Source organism: Lissotriton helveticus, chromosome 10, assembly GCF_964261635.1.
Source record: "Lissotriton helveticus chromosome 10, aLisHel1.1, whole genome shotgun sequence".
Classification (NCBI taxonomy): Eukaryota; Metazoa; Chordata; class Amphibia; order Caudata; family Salamandridae; genus Lissotriton; species Lissotriton helveticus.
In genome coordinates this window covers 725,080,102-725,104,661 of record NC_136071.1, presented here as the reverse complement: position 1 = coordinate 725,104,661, position 24,560 = coordinate 725,080,102, and the positions used below count along the sequence as shown (strand labels likewise).

Below are 24,560 nucleotides of genomic sequence, written 5' to 3'. Positions count from 1 at the left end.
GCTATGTTGACTGACATTATGAAATCAAACTATCTCAGGCAAACTCTCTTGGTTGCTGGGCAAGGCCCAGCACAAAACAAAGACAATGGAGAAGATTGTGTACAGTTATAGAGCAGACAATATGTGGCATGATGTGGAGTGTTACTGCTGCAGTACATCAGTCACCAATAGGGTGGGGTCACTGAGGCAGTACCATACAGACAGCAATAAACAGACTTGCGTCAACCAGATGGACAAAGGTAACCATATGGGGAAGAACCATTTTGTACAGACATTTACTGCATGTTTCCCATAGCCTGATATTATGGTTTGCAGCCAAAGCCAACTATGAATGTGGGAATTCTTATGTTTTGGTGGCAAACAGTCGTAAATATCAAGCACCTAAAGTGGACCCACATAGCAATTGATCAATCCACTGGCCGAAAATTGTAGGAGTCCAAAAGGCATAGGATACAGCCTTTACAGCCACATAAGTCACTGAAACAATACATTTTGTCCCTGAATCAATGAATACCATTTCAATAAAGAATTTAATTTTAACCAGTTTGTAATTATCAGGTCTTGTTTTTGTGGTGGACAGAAGTCGCTTGGAAACCTATCTGTAGAACTGATTTGAGCAAGGTTAGTCTTCCAATTAAAAGCAGATAGCTATGACACTCCCACACTATACCTCCATTGCACCCACTTCTGTTTCATCAGACATCTAAGAACATTGTCTTTGACTGCTGAAGGCTGAGCAGCTGAAAGGTGAGTGTTCTTGAATCTTTCAATATTGACACATACAACCTACAAATCCTGGTTGACCATTAAAAATGTGATACAACCTTCAGTGAAAAACTTAAAGTGAGAACCTCAAACTAAGAAAATGGGTTGCTTTTATGAGAAATCCAAAAGTAAGAATGGAAGAAAGTGAAAGACAAGAGTAAAGAAACACTAATTAACGTTGTTATTTTCCCCTAAATGATAAATGTAGCTGCCAACTGAGAGACGTAAACCATGGTGCTACCCTAATCTAACCTTAAACTTCTAACTATTCCTTACCCTAAGCCTAGCTTAGTTGATTTTAATATTTCTTTTCCCAAACCCTAAATATGTACCTACCCCTGATTCAAATCTTAACCTTTCACACACTTTTCCGTTACACTATCGCTATGCCTAACCCTATTCTAAATCTCAAATCTAACCCTAAAACTAGCCTACTACTACTCAACACCTATCTAAATGATTTTCCCTTACCCTATTACTAATCCTAACTCTACCCTTAAATCTCTCCTTTCCAATCTCCATTACTTTTAACTTTTTTTCACTATTTTTGTTTTTACTATGTATTTTCTCACTTTGTGCTTTCCCACTTGTTAAATCTCACTTTTGTCTTTTCATTTTTGTTCTGTTGTTCTCATGTTTAACCTACAATGGTTCTTACTTTCGTTTGGTTGCAGAAATGTCTTGCAAACTTATTTGAAGCATAAACTGATCTTAACATCAAAGAGCTGGACGCAAAAAACATCTTGCCCACTGTAAATATCTTTGGATTCACCATGGTGAAGCATGATTGGGAACACACTTGAGAAGGTACCTTTTTTACTCGGAGTGCTCCTTTGAAAAATACACAAATTTTTGCAAAAGTAGGAAAATCATCAATAAAAAACCATGGCATACTTATAAATACAGATACTCATGTACCATATTTTACAGGCACAACATCTCTAATGAATGAAAATTTACTGCATAAAAACAACTCAACAGCACTTCTCTAACAAATGTTCTTGATTCGTATATAGCCTCTCTATTCTAGCCAAACCCAAGAAAATCAATTGCAATCCAGAGAGAGTTGATCTTGAACTTCTTCAAGTGTAGTTCAATAAGTCAATGTCTGGTTATAACATCATGTCTACAGAGCAGAATGAAGTGTATCACATAATCAATACCACAAGTTCACATTTACAGCCTTTGCATTAGCTTAGTGTGTATTTGTTCTACCTACAGCAGTGTGTATTGCCTTAACTACCAAACGTTTTAATGCCTCTCTGGAGAACTAATGTGGTCCAAATACAGAGCCATCCCAAATAGGGTCTAAACACATGCTATACAAAGACAAAGACATTTTATATCCCTAATCTCCATTTTAAATTAGGGCTCAGATTCTTGTCTGTATATTTCAAGGTTTTGATTAAACCTTTAGTTAGTCCTTGTCCACAACACTTTGGGGCACCCTAGACTCCCCAAACTGAGAATGAGTGTTTACGCAAAGTATACTGTGCTAAATAAGCATGGTTTGCTATTTTAAAGCTATATTATGTAAATTATTTACATAGTAAACTGTACCTTAACTAGGCCCATATTGGGGACTAACTCAATCTTTAACTGCAGTAATTCTAATCTTAACTCCACCTGAAGGACTATGATTGGTAATTTACTAGTGGACTTCAAGATCGTGCCAGAAATTTCTTCAATAACCCTTCCAAGCATCAAAAATGAGATGGCACTCAAAACTTTAGAGCAGCTCAGCAGAATACTTTGCTATCAAATCCACCTAAACACTGAGAGGGGATACAATCACTATACTTACTGCAAAATCAGAGTAGGCCTTTATGTTGGACAAAGCCATCTTTTATTGGATTTACATGTAGGAGGTCTACTTCACATATAACTTAAAGCACAAACCAAAACTGGTGTAATCTTTAACAGTCACAATCTCAGCATTACTTTTGTTTAATGCTTCCCATCTTTTTGACAACTTCAAGAATAATTAAAGCTGGATAAAATAGTCTATTGTCCTAACTGGCTGTTTTCACAGAACTTTAGGCATAAGAGGAATTGTGCTTTATCATCTGCACTCAAAAGTGTGCATGAGTATTTATGTATGTTAAATTGTGGAGAGTCTTATCTGGTACTTGGACTGTCTCTCCTGGAGACTGAGGCGCGGGAATAACCTTGTTATAGCCCCATGTTGGTATCAATATAAGCCCTTATACCACCACCCTTGCCCAGGTTAACACAATTAGTGCAGTAACCGCAAACCAGTTCAATGAGAGCTATCAGGACATTATGCGTGCCAAGATGTTCAAACTTTCCCTTTGCTGTTGTCCACTAAGATAGTTGAACGTTTGGCAATGTCGATGAATGCCACTGTACAGACAACTGTTGAAATTCACATATTTCTCACACCAGGTCTTGGGCTCATGATTGAATGATTTAGTCGAAACTCTGCATGGTGGTTCTGAAAATGTTTGCCTCTGGCTATCAATTCCTCTGCTGCACCCAGAAACCATTTTGTGTCCATCTTTCCCTTAGAACTACATGTAACAAATGACACAGCCGAGTATTTATATCCTCTATTGAACATCAAAGGTATGGTTCTCAAAACCTACACGGAGAGAACAAAAAATAGACTTTACAGCCACCAATCAGCCAGATCAATGATTAAAAGTTAATGGTACTGTATTAGAATCTTTTGTTTTGCATTGAGGCATACCTTGGATGCATCTTCTCCATGTGCAGTGCTTTGTTACAAAAAGATTGCACTTTACCCTAGAATTATATTCTATATCAATTGTCTTCCTTATGTTTCAAATCATTACCAATGACCAACTCTTTAGGCAATATTATGAGATGCTACAGGCCTTTTATTGGCTCCTGGGAGACACCCAACAAATGGGGTCTAGCTTCCCCTCTCAGCTCTTCCCCTTCAAGCTAACCTAACATGAAAATATATGTTATCAGTATCTGGTCTTTTTTTTTTTAAATGACCAAGTCCCTCTTCTGGACAACCTGTACAAATCTGCATTATTTCTCTCCCCTGGATTTACCATTACCAGGGGTCCTGGTTATTTCGGAGCTAAATGTTCTAAATTTTAAGAATAACAATTGAATGGCCTCTGAAATACCAAAAGTCATAGCATAATTAACAATCACACCAATAAAGACTTCCTCCCTCCAAAAAAGTGTGGCCTCATACTATTTTATTACTGATAAATGTTCAGCTTTAGACATTTAAAACTAATGTGGCTTTGTTGTAATGACCTGCATGTAAAGACTGCCCACTCAACTGAATGTCAATACAACATTTTCACACTGAAACAAATAACGTAATTCTTTACAGACCACACTAAAGGAAGCAATACCTTAATGTTTCATACCACAATGTATGCAATTTCACCTGTTGCTTAATTTCGGCAAATATAAATATGAACACAAAAAAATGCACAATTAAATGAATTTTACAAATGTACCTGACAAGCAGAACGTAGAAAGTTTGCTAACTTCTGAGAGTCAACTTTCGGTATTGAAACAGCATCAGAAAACTCACCATCACTATTAGTGGGGCCTATAAAATATGAGATATTTTGTCAGAAAAACAGTGTGAACAAAACAAGTTAAAACAGTCCCATTTGCAATTTTAAAAAGTGTATTGCATAGTTATAAATCATGGCTCAGAAAAATATTAAAAGGAATTCTATAGTCACACAACCTACCTGCAAGAATTCTTCTATAACATTTTACATCTGCTAATGTTGTGGACATATCTCCGTGGCCATATTTTAAATTCTATGTCAGGACCTGGAGGCGAGGATTAAGCTCATCTTTCTTCATTTTATTGCTCAGCAGCCATGTCAGTTTAAACAACACCAGAACAAACTTAATTTCCCATAAACCCTTGGGAAGCAATTAGGCCACAACAGATAAACAGTCCACATCCAATCAGGTGTCAGCGTGGGGAATAATCCTCCTAGTCTCCCCGTCAGTAGCCCTCTTTCTTCGCAGCTCGCAGCTGTGAAAGTTGAGTATGGGACTTCGGTTCTTTTTCTCCATTTATTGAATTGTGTCTCTGATGGTACGCGTTTGCACTAATTCTTTTTTCCTTCCATAGTGAGGCGCACACCTCTTCCTTCTTAGCGGCCGCGGGAACGCTCAAATGCTCCTTTCGTGACCGCTCCCGTGTGCGGGTGGTTTTAGCCCTCGTCAGAGGGTCATGGGGCCTGAGCACGCGGCGGTCCTCCTGCTGCGAGAGAGCGCGCGCTGCCTAAATGTCTCTAGATAGACGCTTCACCTGCTTCATACGCTCGCGGATCGATCACATTAGTGTGAGTTGAGAACTATGGCCCACTGAGCCGAGCGCCTCCTCCCACGGCACTTGATTTAAATTCCAGCCCACCAGCTTGGAGCCATAATTTAACACTCCTCCGGCTAAGACTTTTGCGGGAGCAGAGACTCCTGCTATTGGGCAGACCGTCCAGGCTGCATTTTGAAAGCCCAATTGTTAGTGTAAGGGCGATTTGTCTGACGGCTTCCCTCCCACTGAGGAGGGCATAGCCCTAGGGGACTCACATTTCAACCCCATTTTTATACGATACGAGGCAGACCTTCACAGCTGGTAGCCTGCTTCCCAGCGAACTTTGCAGTGATTTGTCCCTATACGGTACCTGCATGCTCGGTGAATATCAGTGGGTACTTCACATTATCCTGACCTCCATCTTATCTTGTGGGTGTCAACCGCTGGCTATTTCTGGTACTGCTGCAAAGCCCATTTTCTACCCTATGGAGGAATACAGGGACTATTACGAGGAGGTGGAAGGGGTAGAGTACTTCCCGGTCACAGATTATTTCTGTGACGCGGTTGACGCCTCTATTGTTAAAGCAGTATCTGATGCAGTGGTTCCTCTAGAGAAGAAACTGATGGAATTGGCACAGAGATACAACCCCTCACACTGAGGGAGAAGCACACTGGGCCGTCAGCCCCAGACCTCTAGAGACAGACCCTTCTCCAGCCACTGTCACGACGCGCAAGCATCCCAACGATGCTGGGGTGGGTTTGGATGCCAGATTGAAGAAGGCTTTTCTGGGTGCGAACACCCCTTCCCCGATAGAGTTGCCTAATGCTGTCAAACCTCATCAACACAATGGGTCAGGCCCTAGGTCGTCCCCTCCTCCATCTCTGGATGAGTCCCCTACGACGTCAGAGGGCGATTCGGAGCACGACCAGTCTTGAAGACCTTCCAACCTCCCTCCTGAACCATTGTCTCCTACTGGAGTACCTTCGGAACTCTCAGTCGGACCTCTTAGACCCTGAAGATCTAATGCAGCCCCACTCCTCGGGGTGGACACCCTGTGACAAAGTGGCCAAGTACAAAGCCAGTAGGCTGAGGAAGCCTCTGGGCCAGGAGGTACGGAGCCTCCTTACAGCGGAATGCCGTCGCCCTGCGTTGGATGGGAAGGTGGCCTTCATGCTAGATATTGATGCACAGATGGCCACGTTCCTAGCCAAATATATGAAGGAACCAAAAAGGGCATAGATCGCTCCTGGCGATCATGCCAGGATAAACCCCTGGATATCACTGGTTCGCTAGTGAAAATCTTTGATATGGCAGGAGACGCTAAGGCCTCTAGAGCCCTAATTGCCCCCAACTTGCTCCAAGCTGGGCCCAGCGGTCAATCATATTTCCACTGAAAGGCGCAGGTCCCTCCTCATTAAGATAGACACCAAGCTGGGGGAGCAAGAAACCTCAGAAGCAGGTCAGGGATGGCTCTTTGGTCACCCGTTCGTTAAGGAGCTCAGTAAATTTGCTTCTACCTTTAACTCGCTAGATAAAGCTCAGTCAACAATTGAGCACATTTTCAATGCACGTGTTTTCTCTGGGGCCGGGTGTGGTAAGGGGCGCTTGGCTGGCCGTTCCCATATCATCACCTTCTTCGGGCCGAAGGCACCCTTGATTCAGCAGGAGATTCAGGAGCTTTTGGCGAAAGAGGCAATTTGTCCAAACCACCCCCAACCCCGCAGGGTTTTTGAGCAATCTGGTCCTCGTCCAGAAACAGGATGGTGGTCAGCAACCAGTGTTCAGTTTCCGTGAGTTTAACAAGTGGCTGGTTTACCACCACTTCAAGATTGAGGGCATTCATCTACTTCGCGACCTTCTCCGACCCGACGACTGGATGGTCTGGTTGGACCTAAAAGATGTGTATCTCACATTTCTGATTTATCCCCCACATCATAGTTTATTCCAATTGCAATAGCAGGGCCAGACTTTCGAGTTCACCACTCTACCCTTTGGCCTGTCGTTGGCCCTTTGGTGCGTCACCAAGGGTCTGAAACCGGTGATAGAGCCGCTGAGGGCATCAGGGGTACGGATGGTAGTCTACCTAGACAAATGTCTCTTGATGGATCAGTGCCACCTCCAGCTGGAGGTCCATCTCTTGCAGTCCCTGGGCTCTGTAATCAATCAGGCAAAGTTGAGTTTAAGCCATTCACGTGCAACCACCTTCTTGGTGTTTGTGATTGATTCGAGGGCAGCCACACTGAGCCTTCCATCGAGGAAGATAGCCAAGATCCGACACGAGGAGCGGAAAACGTTGGCGAAGGAGAGGACCTCTCTCCATCAAATTGAGAGAGTATTGGGCCATCTGTCCTCTTCAATTGAGGCCATCTTTCCCGGTATTCTCTACCTACGTCACAGCCTCAAGTACTCCCAATGCGTCCCTCTCTCGGACGTGGCCAGGGAGGAGCTGCAGTTGTGGCTCTCCCACATGGCGATGTGGAACAAGCGTGCCATCTTTGGGTCCCTCCCAGTTTTGGTGATCGAGTCCGATGTCAGCGGCTCATGCTGGAGAGTTCACTGTGGTAAATTCACCACAGGCAGCTTGTGATTCACTGCAGAGCAGTCCCTACACATCACCTGCCTGGAATTGATGGCAGGCTCCTTTGCGGTCAAGTGCTGGACCAGGGACCACGCCCAGTCCTGCGTACTGCTGAAGATGGACAACGTGGCGGCAGTCCGCTATATCAACCACTTGAGGGGGCACACATTCCAAAGCCCTCTCGGATCTGGTCAAGAACTTTCAGGAGTACTGCCTCAACCACCATGTTTTGGTGGCGGCAGAGCTCCTCCCGGGATCGGCCAATCAAGTAGTGGATTGGCACTCTTGTCACCTCCGAGATGTGAGACTATGGAAGTTGTGCCCGGCGGTCTTACAGAGCCTATCCTCTTTCTGGGTCGACCTATTCGCATTCCACCTGGACAAGCAGCTTCCCAGGAACTTCAGTTGGAGGCCGGATTCGAGGGTAGTCACGACCAACGCATTCTTGCACAATTGGGCCTTGGACCAGGGTTATGCCTTTCCCCGGTTTGTGATGATCATGCGTCTGGTGGCTCAGGTGAGCAGGCAGAAGATGGACGTAGTGCTAATCACGCTGATCTGGAAGCTGCAAGCATGGTTTCCAATCTGATGGAACTTTCTTGGGCTTCTCCATCCTGCCTATCCCAGTTTCCTCATCTCCTGTGCGATCCGGCGGGGAACCCTCATCACCTACTGACGAACGGCAACCTCCAGTTAATGGTTTGGAGGTTTACAGGATACGAAGGCAGGTGCCTGGCCTATCGAGACACGCTGTGGTCGTCCTCTCTCGAGCCACCATTGATAGCACTGCCAAGAGATATCACTCAGCCCTAGTCTCGATGGGTAACTTAGTGTCTGCAATGGAGTCTGGATCCCGTGGGCCCAACGTTGTGCACATCTGAGATTTCTTAGTCTACTTAGCAGAGGAGGAATTGGCTTACAGATCTGTCAATACTTTTAGATCTGTGATTTCTGCGGGTCATGGAGCGATTGGGGAAAAACCACTGGTCAGAAAGTTGCTCTGGAAAGTCAAGTTATCCTTACCCCCAGAACCAGGGAACTTTTATCTGCGTGGCCAAGCAATCAATACCTTTCTCGGAAACAGTTATCGTCAAACTAGCCATTCTGCTGTGCTTGATCTCATGCAGGAGAGTCTCGATGTTAGAGCCCTGGATATTACGGGTGGGCTTTTACTCTGGAAGGGATTACCTTCCATGTTTCCAGACAGACTAACACTCAGTCCCGGGTGATTTCCTATCTGTCCTTTCCAGGGGTTCCCAAGCTGTGTGAGGTACGTTGTAGCAAGTCATACGAGGCGATGGCGGCAGGGTTGCGCCCGCATGGGGAGAAGCAACTTTTGATTGCATTAGGGAAACCCTTTTGGCTGTCTCCTCACCAATCTTCACGATGATGGGTGAGATGGATCATGCAGGAGGAAGGCATCAACACAAAAAAATTTGGTGCACACTCCACGAGGGGTGCAATGGCCTCCAAAGCTTTTACATTAGGTGCTTGCTTGGAGGATAGTCTGAATGCAGTGGACTGGTCCTCAGATTCGACCTTTAAGAGGTTTTATTTCAAACCAGTCTCCTACATTGCAGCACTGATGGTGGAAAAGCTTTGAACTAGCAAAATCCTCACCTCCGGGTCCTGACATAGAATGAAAAATGTCCTACATGGAGTGAAGGAAAGTTTCAATTCTATTAAAGATTCGGAGGTGAGGATTAAACCACCCTCTCCTAATTGATACCAAACCCGGTTTGAGGAACAGGCGTATGAGAGTAAGTAAAGCGTTTTCCGTGTTATTTTGTATTAAAAGTTATATTCATACACAACCATGACTTATGCTGACCTTCATTTCCTCCTGTCATGATAGAGAATGGCTTCCCGACTTGGTTTGCACACTCTCTTTTATGTTGTAGGATCTGGCTCTTCGAAACAGGAGTGAACAACTTCCACAGGCAGCTTGATCGCAGGAAGAAAGAGGGCAACTGACAGGGGACTAGGAGGATTGTAACCACGCTGACACCTGATTGGATGTGGACTGTTTATCTTTTGTGATGTCATTGCTTCTCAAGGGTATATGAAAAAGGAAGTTTGTTCTGGTGTTTATGTTTAAACTGACATGGCTGCTGAGCAATGAAATGAAGAAAGATCAGCATAATCCACGCCTACGAGTCCTTAATAGAATTGAAACTTTCCTTCACGCCAGCTAGGAAATTTTTCATTCTTCACTATAGTGGCAGGGGTTTCCAAAAAAGTGACTATTTCTACCACACAAGAATACACTTTAATGATGTAAACTGCAGTGGAAATTCCACCCATGTCTGTGGCAGAAGGTAGAATTTTCACCACCCAATATGTGCACTGAAACTGTATTCCAGCAATGGGGGTAGCAATGTCAGTACCACACACATCTAGTTTGCTGTGGGACTCTTCAGAACAGAGAAAACCTAACAAGCTTTTCATGAAAGCCTTTTATGGGACTAAAATACAACAGACACAGTAGCACACTGTATACAAACTGGACATTTGCTCCAACACCATTTCTGGCAGAGTTGCCACCACATCATGGCAGACCAGATGGTGGAGCCAGGGGAGGCTACAATAAAAAATAATACAGAAAGGTGATTTGGCTTTCGGAGGTATGAATGGGATTATTTTATTGACTGGCTGAGTCACTCCTCCAATTTTGGGGATTTCATAATATTGAATCGGCCCACTTTTAGTCGCAGCATCATAAACCTTCTGATCGTTACTTCATCTACTCTACAGTACTGGTGAAGAGCATCTAAGTCGAAATCTTTGTTTCAACTAGTTACTGCCTTTTGGATTGGATAAAAGCAGACTATTGTCAATAGTCAAATGACTAAGGTCCTTATTACAATTTAGACAGTCCATCAGCGGGTGGGGTGTCTGCCAGATTAGTAGGTATATCCTCGTGTGGCAGGCGGTGCTGCAGCTGTCTGCGGGCGGCAGCCTGGTAGGCTCATAGAAAAGCCTACCATGTAGACCACCATCATGAGAGTGCCTCCTGCACCTTCGTGAAAGGTGTGGCAATCATGCCACACAGTTCAGGAACTGGAAGTGACAATCCAGGGGGACACTACATGTGCCAAGGCCAAGAGGTGGCTGGGGGCCATATTAGGTTGCCGTACTCGTAATAAGGCTCTGAGTCACAACAGTTTCTAAGTAGGGAAAGTGGCACAAATGTAATTCCTACAAATGAGGGTTTGTATACAAGGGTATCTGATTGTCACATAATTCATCTCCGGAATTGTGTGTAAAATAGTCCATTCATTCAGAAACGTACCACCCTTTGTTCAAGATTTGAAAGTGCTGGGCCAATTTAATAATTATCTAATTGAAACTAAATGCTTGAACTTGATGTTGCTGCATGGGCATGCCATAGATTGCAACAAAAGTTAAATGTTATGCCGATAGTGATGTTTTGAAGGAAAACCTAGGACTGCCTACCGAGAATTCAACATGTGGAAAAAAAATACTGGCATTCCTTTAAGGTAATAATGTGAAACTGCTGGTGGTGAAGATTTGTAATGTGAACTTGTTTCCACAGGGATAAAGGAGCAAACTCTTGCACATAACATTAAGTTTCCAGTGATGGGGGCGTGGCCTGCCAAAATGGCGGAGTAGACGCTTCTACGATCTCTCCCGCCAATCTACCTGAATCCCAAATAATCCTGGCCGCAGCCTATTCCCCTGCTATATGGACAAACTCTGACAAAGCCCCCAGCGACTGCACACTGACCAGTGTGGTGGATTAGAGGGGGGGGGGGGGATTGAGGGTCTCAGTTCCAGAGCCTGGTCCAGCAGAAGGCAAAGTTATAGATGCCTGATTGAAGTGGAAACAACCCACGTCCCCCACAAGTAAGTGAGCTACGGAGAAGACGCAATAAATCAGAAGGGCGCAGACAACCAACGGACTAGTGCAGGTTAGAGCTGCTCGTCAGGGGCCTAGTTTAAGAAGCAGTGTCCTCGACGGTGTCACCGCAGGACATTAGGAAAGACCGGTGGATCCGGTGTCCGAGGCTGGGTGCGGATGTCCCTGGGGGCTGGTCTCGTCTGGGCTGTGGAGCGGCCCGCGCCGCCCTCTAGGGGATGTCTGGCGACCGAGTAGTCCTGCTGAGAAGACACAATCGATACCAAAGGGGATGATGGACAGAGCGCTTGAGCAAATCAAACACTCACCCCCAGTCAACTGATCTGGGTTTAATTCATCATCATTCTTTAGCTCACTCCACCACCCCAGTTCAGACATGGCCATATGCAAATCAATCTGACCCTGTGCCTCATGGGAACAGTCCAGCCTGAACTGCCAAGCCATGTCTTCCCTGTACCGGAAACGAGCATCCTGGGACCGGTTTCTGGCTAATCAGCCGTCATCAGCCAGGCTAGCCTGAATCCAGTGGCAAAGTGAGCAAGGGACCAACGTCTGGGCATACCCTGCCAACTTAGGGCTAACAAAGCAATACCAAAGGGGATGATTGATTGAGCGCTTGAGCAAATGAAACACTCACTCCCAGTCAACTGATCTGGGTTTAATCCATCTTCATTCTTTAGCTCACTCCACCACCCCAGTTCAGACATGGCCATATGCAAATCAGTTTGACCCTGTGCCTCATGGGAACAGTACAGCCTGAACTGCCAAGCCATGTCTTCCCTGGACCGGAAAGAAGCATTCTGGGACCAGGGACCCGCGTCCGGGCATAACCTGCCAACTTAGGGCAAACAAAGCGATACCAAAGGGGATGATGGACGAAGCGCTTGAGCAAATCAAACACTCACTCCCAGTCAACTGATCTGGGTTTAATCCATCTTCATTCTTTAGCTCACTCCACCACCCCAGTTCAGACATGGCCATATGCAAATCAGTTTGACCCTGTGCCTCATGGGAACAGTCCAGCCTGAACTGCCAAGCCATGTCTTCCCTGGACCGGAAACAAGCATCCTGGGACTGGTTTCTGGCTATTCAGCCATCATCAGCCAGGCTAGCATGAATCCAGTGGCGAAGTGAGCAAGGGACCCGCGTCTGGGCATACCCTGCCAACTTAAGGCGAACAAAGCGATACCAAAGGGGATGATGGACGGAGCGCTTAAGCCACTTAAACACTCAACCCCAGTCAATTGAACTGGGTTTAATCCATCATCATTCTTTAGCTCACTCCGCCACCCCAGTTCAGACATGGCCATATGCAAATCAGTGTGACCCTGTGCCTCATGGGAACAGTCCAGCCTGAACTGCCAAGCCATGTCTTCCCTGGACCGGAAACAAGCATCCTGGGACCGGTGTCTGGAAGAAGACACAATCGGCATAGCTGCATGACCCGAGGCTGCCTGCACTGAAAAGGAGCTCAGGAGGCCTACGGAGCCCTACCTCAGCAGTTCACACCTGTTTCGAAGAGTCAGATCCTACAACTTAAAAGAGAGTGTGCAAAGCAAGTCGGGGAACCATTCCCTATCATCACATGAGGAAATGATGCATTTCCAGACAACAAGTAGTGAGCACAACCCCTCACGGGTAAGCTTTTGCAAGACTTGGGGGGGGGGGGGGGGGAGTGGTGACGCACACACCCAATGTTTGGAGGGAATGCGGGCTGTCACGGTGCAGACTAGAAAACTGAGGGCAGAAGCCCTGGAAAGTAAACTCACAGTGAGGAGGGCTGAAGACCTGGCATTGGTGCAGGAAATCATCAAGGAGCGATAGAGTGGGGGCTGTGTTGGTTCCCTGACGTGCAGGACTAGGCAGCCACAGTGAAAAGGTATTGCAGTACTACAAAGGGTGGCAACACGAGGTGCTAGATGTGAGAGGGCGGGACGAGACCCCCATACAGACCTAGGGGCGCCCGGTTACAACTAGTGTCATAGCGGGGAGGGATTTCCTTAAGCTACAATACTTGGTGCCATGGTGAAAGAAAAAGGGAACTGTGTGGTGCAAACAAATGCATTCTCGAACTATGCTCATCCCCTCCTCACTAAGCATGAGGTGCAGACAATACCCCCGAGAGAGCAATTGGGGATGCCACAAACAGCAGCGGACCCAGCTCCATCTATTGCAGATGTTCGGTTAGTCATTCACACTACGCGTGATGAAATGGTACACAAAATCGACACAGTCGCAATTGAGGTTAATCTGCTCAGCTGTGATCTCCGCAAAGTGTCGGACAGAGTAACCACGACCGAACAAACGGAGGAGGTCCAGACTCTGCGGGCACAGTGACAGAATTCAAGAACAAAAGGGGTCAGACTTGATGACAGTGCTAAGAAACAGAAGGAAGATCGAGCAGGAATAATTTACAATTTATCGGATTTCCTGAAAAAGCGGAAAAGGCTGTTTGCTAAACTCTTTTTGGCGGATTGGCTCACATCCACAGTAGCCCCCAAGAAACTGTCCACGTTTTTCACCATTGAAAGAGCACATAGAGTCCTGGTGCCTCCACCTAAACCAGGCGCCCCACCAAGAGCAATGATAGCCAGACTTTTCAATTACCGGGATTGGGATGTAATTCTGCACATCACCCGCACTCTGGCCCGCTCATATTCAAGGGACATCAGATCCCAATTTACCCGGACTACATGAAACAAGTCCATGACCAAAGGAGATACTTCTTTGTGGTGAAGTGATACCTCAGAGACCTAAACCTTGAATACAGCCTCTTTTTCCCAGCAAGCTGAGGGTTGAAAACATCAGTGAGGCGTTGTTCTTTTTTTCAGCTGCGGAAGCTAGCGAATGGATGGATGCACAGAGACACACTGGAAGAGGCGGGGCCCTCTCCGCAGACTCAACTAGGAGTACCAGTTCACACCGTCCACCGATGAACATGGGGTCGCAGAATAAAAGGACCCAAGACAGCAACATATGCAGCACCGGCAAAATCCGGGAATGTCCGGACGGCACACTACAGGCATCAGACACGATTCCTGAGTCGGGGGAATCCGGACTGACCCAACACCAGTGAAGAAGACGACGACGACAAACTAGGTTGACATCTACAAGCAGCAAGGTGCGAAGGAAACCGTTTGGAATAGATAAATACATTCTGATTTGATGGGGAAAAAGGACTCGTCGTAAGGTTCTATTATCCATTATAATGTAGAAGGGCAACAAAAACTGATATACGGACGGGGGTCCCAGGAGCCAAGGTCACCTGTGATCGGTGGGGAGCTCACCCAGATGGGAGCTAGAGGCATGTCCTCGCACCCTTTGAGCGGGCCTACCACTTGAATCGCAAAAGACTGTTGCACTGCTTAGTCGATTGACAATGGACAGTACAAATACACGTAAAATCTGGAAAAAGGTTAGAGCAATGTTGTTATCTGTTTGATGTTATGAGGGGGACTTGGCCGGCGTGTGCAGATTCTTACCTTGTCTTTGCGAGGACCAGGAGGGGGTGCCACACTGCCCATGGGGAGGAGGGCGTTTGGTTCCACTGGGGATGGGGTAGGTTTGTTTTTCCCACTCTTTATGGAAACCACTAACTGTAGGTCATTGATACAAGCTATGAAACATCACATCCAGTACAGTGATACCTGGGGGAATGGAATGGATGATAATGAACTGAATCTGGTATGGCGCCCGTGAAAAAGTTGATCATGTGGAATGTCCGTGGTCTAGCTGCTCCCAATATAAATGCAGGAATTATATGAAATAGTATGGAGTGGCTATAGCGGGCTTACAGGAGACACCTGTCTGGGGGGATTGCCTGCCCTGTCTCAAAAAACGATGGAGAGGGCAATTATATGCCACTTTGTACTCTGAGTTTGCTAGAGGGGTCCTTACATGAGTAGCTCCCGGGGTCCCTTTTCAGCACTTACACCATGTAACAGACCTTGAGGGACGGTGCATTATCTTACATGGGAGGCTAGATGGGAGGGACCTGTGTATCATCAATGTATATGCTCCAAATGCTGATTGCCCCTCCTTTTTTCCCAGTGTGATAAAAGCGGTGGCCCTGTTTTTGGGGACATATACACGGCTGATGGGGGGATGTTAACTGCGTCCTTGATGGAACTATGGACCGTGAGCCTCCGAGATCCCAAACTAAGCCATGAATGACAGCTACCCTCCATGACTGTATGGCGGGAGTACAGCTGCTGGATGTGTGGCGTCAAAAACATCCAACATTGCGACAGTTGTCCTGTTATACCCCTGCCGCTGGTACCTTTAGTGTTTTAGATTACTGGCTACTAAAATGGGTCCTGATGGGTCCAGGTTTCTTTCCGACCACTCACCTATCCTGCTTAGCCTACGGGGTTCACAGCCCCTGTCACCCACACCCCTCTGGAGACACGGGACTGAGGCCCTGTTGGACCCGCCATATGCGGCAGTGATCTCAGAAGCACTAGGGAACTATTTTGAGGAAAACTGGGGATCGGCATTGAGTCGGACACAAAAATAGGAGGCCATGAAAGTGGTAATAAGAGGGTATGCATCATATGGGGTCAGGAAACAATTGCAAAAAGAAATTGCTAAACAGGAAACAGTACTGGGGGAATAAGAGAAGGTCCTTCCAGAAGCCCCAAACAAGCTGAAAGAATGGCAGGTAGCATGAGAAGGGATGCTCCTGGATTTGCATAGATTAGAAAAGCATGTGCATATTGCGCGAAGACTGCAATTGCATAGGGAAGGTGGTAAAACTAGTGCCCTACTACCGCTTTTGATTAAGCAAGAGGTAAATGCGAACCCCACAGTAAAAATTAGGGACAGACCAGGGAAGGTGGTATTCTCACAGACTACAATCGATGAGGTGCTAGTGGACCATCTTGAGGAAGTTTATGCACAACGATCCCCCACTTCGCACAACAAGATCCAAGACTTTTTAGACACAATCGAGCTTCCTCAGTAAGGCGCGGATGCGATGGAGACCCTAAATGTGCTGATTCCGAAAGATTAAATTCTGGCGGCCATCCATCATCTCAAAACTATTAAGATGGACTGCCCATGGAATTCTACCAAAGGTTTGCCCCTTTGCTGGCCGATCACTTGCTAGAGGTTTACAATGTAGCGCTTGAGAGGGGGGGTGTTAGGGATCAGGCTGTAGGCAGTGCAGACAAGACACCTGAAGGTCGGAGTATTAATGCATGAGCAGTGAAGTCATTAGTTCACTGAGGTGGTAGTTTGGTGACGGTCCCTAACTCACTTAAAAGACCGTCTCCCCCGTCTCCCCTGTAAGCCGATGCTTGGCTTACTGTTCCTGACCGTGACCACGCCCCTCCTTGTTCCTCTTTCCCGTGGTAGTCTTTCCTGTTTGTTGCCTTCGTCTCCTACGTGAGATACAACCCTCCAGCGCTGCTGAAGTTTTCCTTTGAGTCCCGCTGTTTGTCCGTGGTCTCCTGGTGCTCACCTGAGTGTCGCTGCTCCGCTCCCTACCCCCTCTGGAGCCGGCCAGCGCGCCACGCTTTTCCATTCCCCCACACCCCCTGCTTATCGGCGTGGGCGACGCTGCCCCGCTCCATATCCCCTTCGGAGCCGGCCAGCGCGCCACACCACTTTTTTCCTTCCCCCACCTTGTCGGCGTAGGCAACGCTGCTCCGCTCCTTTCCTCACTGGAGCCGACCAGCGCGCCTCGCCATATCCTTTCGTCTCTCTCTCGTACCGCGTGTGTGTCGCAGCTCCGCTCCCTACCTCATCAGAAGCTGGCCTGCACACCACGCCAGTTTTTTTTTATTTTCTTGCTTTTGTCGGAATTCGTGCAAGCAGCTGCTCCGCTCCATTCCTCATCGGAGCTGGTCAGTGCTACACGCCGCATTTGAAATCCATACCTGTCTGGTATGTAAACGCGGCTGCTACGCTCCATTTTCCACAAGGGAGCCAGTCAGCACGCCACCTTTTCCTTGTGTTTAAGGAATACTGCTTCACTTACCTGATATTCTGTGGAGCCAGTTTGTCTGTCTGAAATTCCTCTCACTCTCTTTTGTGTTTCTTAGTGGCTGTTTAGACTCCCACCTTATACTCCTTGCTATCGGCGGGTAATCTAGTGTGAATGTGGATGAAAGTGAAATTCCTGTATCCCTTATGTATCCCTACTCCCAGTAGCCTCCTTGTGACTCCCCTTCAAACTTCTTTGGGACAGTTCCATTGTCTGTGATATTCCAAGAGATCCTGGGACATTCTAGCTGGTAAGTGAACTATATTTATTGACACCGACATGCATTAATGCTCTAAGACTTGTTTGTAGTTCCTTTATGGTCAACCCAGTTTGTATCTTTATTTTTTTAGCACTCCGCCCATCCAGTTCCACATCACCAGCGTTACCTGTTGTACCATCTGGGAAAGAGTGGTGGTCACTCTATGATTTATTCCCCTCACTTTTTGACAACTATTTCTTGTGAGTGAATTTCTATATCTCCTCCTGGAATTGTTGTTTAACAGTGTTGGGACTAGCATCTTTGGTCCTGTGGAATCAAGCTTGGGTCTGGTTGGGTATTAGTCTCAGGCCCGACATGGGGGTGCTTCAGCCATCCATGAAAGAGGCCATAGTGGACATGATGCCAAAACAAGAAGGGAGACCCTTTTTGACCTAATTCATCAGGCCAATCTCCTTATTAACTATAGATGTAAAAATACTGAGTAGCATCATGGCAGCACACCTTCTCTCTTGGATATCTCATTTTGTAAATACGGTTCAGGCAGGATTCATACCCAAGCGTAGCACCATGCACAACCTGAGGAGACTGGCACAAATTTGGCATGCTCCATTTTTAATGGAGGATGACTATGCATTAGCATTATTGGACATGTGGAGAGGCCGTATTCATGGCAGGTCCTCCAGAGGATTGGAGCAGGAGGAGAAGCTCTTAGATGGACCATGGTACTCTAGACATCCCTATGACATGAATAATAGTGAAAAATATGGTATCCAAGCCAGTAGAGCTTGGTAGAGGTACCGGTCAGGGATGTCCCTCTCTTCGCTCCTATTCGCACTGGCCATGGAGCCACTGGCGGCTGCCCTGTGGGACAAGTTGAGAGGTCGCAGTGTCCAGCTGGGCATGGCTAATTATGTGGTCTCACTTAATTGCGATGACACTTTGGTCTACTAACACCAGTCGGCAACCTCAATACGACTCCTACTGGCAGTACTGCGGAACTTCAGTGAGGTGTCTGTTCTCCTGCTCAATGCAGGGAAATCAAAATTAATTCCCATTGGAAGACTAGCGGGATGCCACAAGCGGAGTTAAACAAGGGAGAGTTGCAATGGGCTGGTATAGAAACAAGATATCTGAAAATACAATTAGTAGATACAGCCGCTTTCTATCATACCTTAAACATAGAAAGGGTAATAAAGGGACTTCGGGGCTCCATACGCTTCTGGCGGAACCTACCACTATCACTAATGGGCCGAATCGCAATAATAAAAATTATTATTTTACCAAGATGTCTCCACGCAATGCAACACACATTATATATTAGCAGACTACATTATTTTCGGAACCCAGACCAACTCCTGACAGACCTCTTATGGGGCAATAAAAGCAAAAGGGTACACTTGACAATGCTACAGAGGACGTGGGAACAGGGGGGACTTTAGGTTCCCTGTTTAGAGTCCTACTACATGGGGTCCCAGATTCAGCATGCAGTACACTGGCTAGACCCTGAAAATAATTGGGAGACTGATCTTCTGGCAGGTACACATGGTGATTATACCTTGCCTGAAACTTTGATGTGTGGGAGGCAGCCCCCTTGACCCCATACACTGTATGACATGTCGCCCTCGTCTGGGACATTGTAGTCTGGAGAATGGTTCAGCAAGCCCATATGCCCGGGATATGCCCCTATGGGCAATACCTCCCTTTGTCCGAATAGCGGACTCTGTTGTACGACAATAGAAGGAAGGAGGTTGTCAAACACTGGGAGACCTGTATGTAGATGGAAGGTTTATTACCCGTGACGAGGCTATTGACACCTTCGGTCTGGGACCGGGACGATTTTTACAATACGAAAAACTCTCAAGCATGACACGAGACATTTGGATAGGATTTCCGGCAGAGCCATCCACCACCTTTATACTGACGGTAGTGCTCTACATGGCACAGGGCAAGAGATTAATATTGCATTTAAACAGAGCTTTAAGAGATGACCTGCCAGGCACGACATTACCAGTAAAGCATAGATGGGACGCCATAGTGGAGGAGCCGCTATCGGATAGGGAATCGGAAAAAGTTAAGGAGGGAGTATGCACAGTCAGCTCTAATGCCTGTTTTAAGTTCCTACAATCCAACATGGTATACCAAGCATACCTCACCCGAACACGCTGCGTACAATTTACCCTACTCGTATCGTTGAATGTCTGAGATGTAAAAAACAAGCAACAGACTTCCTTCATATGGTCTGGTCGTGTTTGCTGCTGTGCTCTTGTTGGGACTCGATAGTCACACACTTACAAAGTGCGATGGGCTAGAAAATCCCCAAAACGATCAGACAGGTGCTGCTCGGTGTACTCCCCACCCACAAAAACAAAAAGCTGAGCAGACGCTTTTTAACATTGGGTCTAGTGACAGAGAAAGGCGCATAGCTTTCAAGTGGCTTAGACCCTGGCCACCACAGGTGGGGGAATGGATGAGAGATATGAACGAATAGGCAACTGCAGAAAGAAAGCATATGAAACTAGTGTGTATGGATGAAAAATGTTAAGAGGATCTAAAGGCATGGTCTCAGATATTAGCGGACCTCAGTGAGGAGCAAGACTCAGGAATCGGGAAGTGAGAAGTGAGATGGGGGCCGCCACGGAAAGGAGGGATCACACAGGCAGATGGTATGCGCTACTGCTTACAAATGGTGATTGATGTATAACAACTATGTACATAGAATATTGATATAGTGGTTCATAGGGGAGATTGGAACAGGGAGGGATGGGTGGGGGGGTTAAGAAGTTGGGTTTGACATGGTCCATATAGACATCAGGAGATGTATATTAAGTGCATGACACATTATGGAATGGGTCAACGAGCTGAAAGGTGTTTTTTTTCCATGTCAGTTTTCCTCGAATTTGAAGATGACCTCTTCCTATTGTGAAACTGTGTTATTCTATTCTCCAGGGATCACAAAGCGGGAGGCTGGGGGGTAAAGACTTCTGACACAAAATATTTGATTGTCCCAGATGTCTGTGTGATATCATAAATGCTAATAAAGGTACTTAAAAAACAAAAAAGTTTACTGTCACAAGACATGCACGACCTTCATATCATTGCAAAAATATTGTAGGTCCAAAATACTGTTATGTCAAGAATGTCATGGGACAGAATACTACATATAAAAAATAAGGTGTTTTAGTGTTAAATATTGTTTTTAATACATTTGTATATTTTGTACTTTAAAAAATATTTTATGTGTTATTATTTATTGTGTTATGTTATGCTTATTTTAATGTTAAATATGTTTCATTATTTTTCAGTAAGGTTTATTTTATATTTGCTTTGGTAATATATTTAATATATTTAAAGATTTTTGAATGTATTTATTAGTAGATTGTTGGGTTTTAGGAGTATTGGATAGGAAGTGATTTTATAATTGTTTATACATATATTATTTTAGATTTTTTATTTTGGAATTTGAAAATTATTTGATTTATACATAATTTAATAAATTAGTTAAAAATATATAAATTATTTTAGCTGTTAATTGATGAACAAGGTTATGGATTATGTCAATTGTTTTAATCATTTAATAAAATATTACAGTATGTAAGAGAGGTGCAGGCTCAAGTAGTTATTCTACAGGATACCCATCTGAATAAACAAGAATGCGAGGGCACCAATAAGACACAAAAGTGGATTAAGCAGATGTTTTTACAGATTCAACTTTCTACATTAAAGGTGGAGCAATTTTAATTAAGAAAGAGGTAAGCATATCAATTTCTCTGATAAACTGGGTATATGGATAATTACGACCTTGCAAATTGATGATCAGTAATGTACCGTAGTGGGTTCTATAGATCTAATATAGATGAAGTTGAGCCCCTCACAAAAATCTTTTTAAATCTTTTAGAATTTTCTTCCTCTATTATAATGGCTGGGAATTTAAATACTACAATTGACATTACGTTAGATATATTAGTTGGTAGTAGTTCCATAACTGCCCCCAAAAGGAAGACTTATATTAAGAATATAATGTCCCATTTAGGCCTACGAGTGTATGGGAGAGAAAGGGCCAGGACTGGTACCGGCTACACCTTTCATAACAAAAAATATGGTCACCATTCCAGGATCAATTTTTTTCTAATAGATCAGAACATAATGGACTAGGTCCTGGAAGTGAGTCATATACCCGCACATCTTTTAGACCATTCCACAATATTATTACAACAAAAGCCCAAAGTGAAGAGATGGACCCCGGATTGTTCTCTCTTGTTGGATCAAGATGTAGTAAACATATATTCGGGCAGAGGCCAAAGGGTTCATTAAATATAATATAGGAACTGCCCCTCCACATATGGTATGGGACTCTTTTAAACTGTTTTAATGGGGAAACTAGCTAGCATAGCTTTCTTTAAAAATAGACAGCATGGAGGGAAAGTAAAAGCGTTTGAAATAGAATTATCAGAAGTACAAGACTTAAGTTTAGCATATCCTACTCGGAGCAATGAGAAATTAGTCCTAGAAGGAAGGTGTCTAGAACTGAGGGAGAAGCTCAACTTTATTTTGGAGGCAAGAGTAAAGAAATGGTGGGAAACATGTAAGGCAGTGAGTGAGTATGGGGAGAATCGGTGTATTTGCTGGCCTGGAAAATCAAAACTGATTAAGTCCGACATACAATCAGGGAAATTAAAGAGAGTGTGTTTACTCCCACTCTGAACAGCAACAATGATATTAAAAAGGCCTTCCTCAGTTTTTTGAGTGATCTATATACAGAAGATAAGGTAATAACTCAGGAGCTGATTAATGAATGTGCTGGCATTAGGCTACTAAGTAAATTTAGTGAGGACGAAAAGGGTGACTCAAATACCAATATCACGTAATCTGAATTTAGCTTGCCAATAACGACTAGTAAGAAAGGTAAGTCAGCTGGCCCAGATGGGCTTCCAATGGAAATATACAACATATTGGAGGACATAATATTCCAAGATAAGGTAATAACTCAGGAGCTGATTAATGAATGTGCTGGCATTAGGCTACTAAGTAAATTTAGTGAGGACGAAAAGGGTGACTCAAATACCAATATCACGTAATCTGAATTTAGCTTGCCAATAACGACTAGTAAGAAAGGTAAGTCAGCTGGCCCAGATGGGCTTCCAATTGAAATATACAACATATTGGAGGACATAATATTCCAAATAATGACAGATTTTTTTTTTAGAAAGTTAATGCTCTTTCATCAACCTGGAATGAAACAACTGTCACCCTAATCCTTAAACCACAGAAGAACCCAGTGTGTTGTGAATCATATACATCTAGATCACTACTAAATAGTGGTTATAAAATCTTAGCCAATGTACTCGCTGGGCGGTTGAATCAGGTAATAGGTACCATACTTCATGGGGATCAAAGGGACTTCCTAAGGAATAGGTTCCTTTATGAATTAACACATGCCCTGATCAGAGCAATTGATATGGCTACTACTTTTAAGATTCCATTAGCAGTATTAACTCTAGACACAGCTAAATCCTTCAATAATGTGAACAGGGGTTATTAACAAAGAGTGTTAGAGCAGTGCAATTTGGGCGAAGATTTTTGAAGACCTGATATATCAAGCTCCTAGAGCCAGAATACTGATAAACTGCAATCTGACCTTGCCATTCCTGATAACTAGAGGTACAAGACAAGGCTGTGCTCTATCTCTGCTCCTTTCCAATTTATATATTAAACCTTTGGCATGTAACATCAGAGCCAGCAATTGAGCCCATCATTTGTAATGGCTGGTGCATAAAATTTTCTTTATATGCAGATTACCTCATGATTTATACTTCAGATCTGCAGGCCGCCCTTCAAATTAATGAGTGACTGACAACAGAGTTCAGAACTGTGTCTGGTTATTCAGTGAAACTTTCAAAAATGGAGATAATGGCTTGGAATGTGGCAATGGGTGATGTCCAGAGCAGGAATGAGCTAAAATATTTAAGCCTGAAAATTACACTAGACCCAAGTAAGACCCTGAGATAAATTTCTCTAAAGCTATGGCAGAGTCGATCAAACAGATGATCCGTAGCTGGGCTATACCAGCATTAAGTCCTGCTCCCTTGTTAAAGGCCTGAGCTGAAGTGGGCATTTAATGACCAGTATAGCCCACTAAGGGGGAGTGAACTATACGGCTATATTAGGTTATTACTACTGGCTATATAATACTGAAATTGATGACCAAATCCAATGAAGGAACTTTACTTTGGTAAAATACTCATAGCTGTTACATGTATCTATGTATGCATAGCTCAAAATATATTGAGATGACAGCAATGGACAAGGGACAAATTAATGCCATTTGAGATTAATAGCAAGCACAAATCATGCAGAATGCAAGTAAGAATATTTGTTTTCTTTTATTATACTTTTAGAAAACCTTATAATAAATAGTAGCATTAAAACCATTGCCACATGCAAGTTTCAAGATTCATTAGTTAATTTTGCTTCCAGAAGGAGCCATACAAAGATACAAAATATCACCACATTTCTCATTTTTGTAAAACATATTATACATGTTTAAAACACACAGTATTACATTATGACTGTTTATAAGTTTAGAATGGTTGTTATAGTTTATACTCGCCCTTTTCAAAACTTTGTTTTTTCCAGGCATCAAGCAATAAAATAAAATACATTATGTGCTGTGTACAGATTTAAAACATTAACACATCAGTTCTAAGTAAGGTATTTAAAGACCCAAATAAATACCTTCAATACTCTGTTAGTGAAAAGTCTTAATAGTTTAGAAAAAGACTTAACTGCTTTCGAAGGTGTTATTTAGTTTATGTGCTTTTATATTGTGTTTCGTTTAAAACATT

General features: G+C 44.5%; 1 protein-coding gene across 2 annotated transcripts in view; it reads right to left on the bottom strand.

Moving 5' to 3' along the window:
- DYNC2I1 (dynein 2 intermediate chain 1) overlaps positions 1–24,560 on the bottom strand; it is a 519,500-nt gene that overhangs the window by 254,108 nt on the left and 240,832 nt on the right. For both annotated transcript variants that reach the window (XM_078663277.1, XM_078663278.1), the window contains one exon: positions 4,233–4,327. In XM_078663277.1, the coding sequence (XP_078519403.1) occupies positions 4,233–4,327 (95 nt within the window). The remainder of the gene's footprint in view (positions 1–4,232; positions 4,328–24,560) is intronic.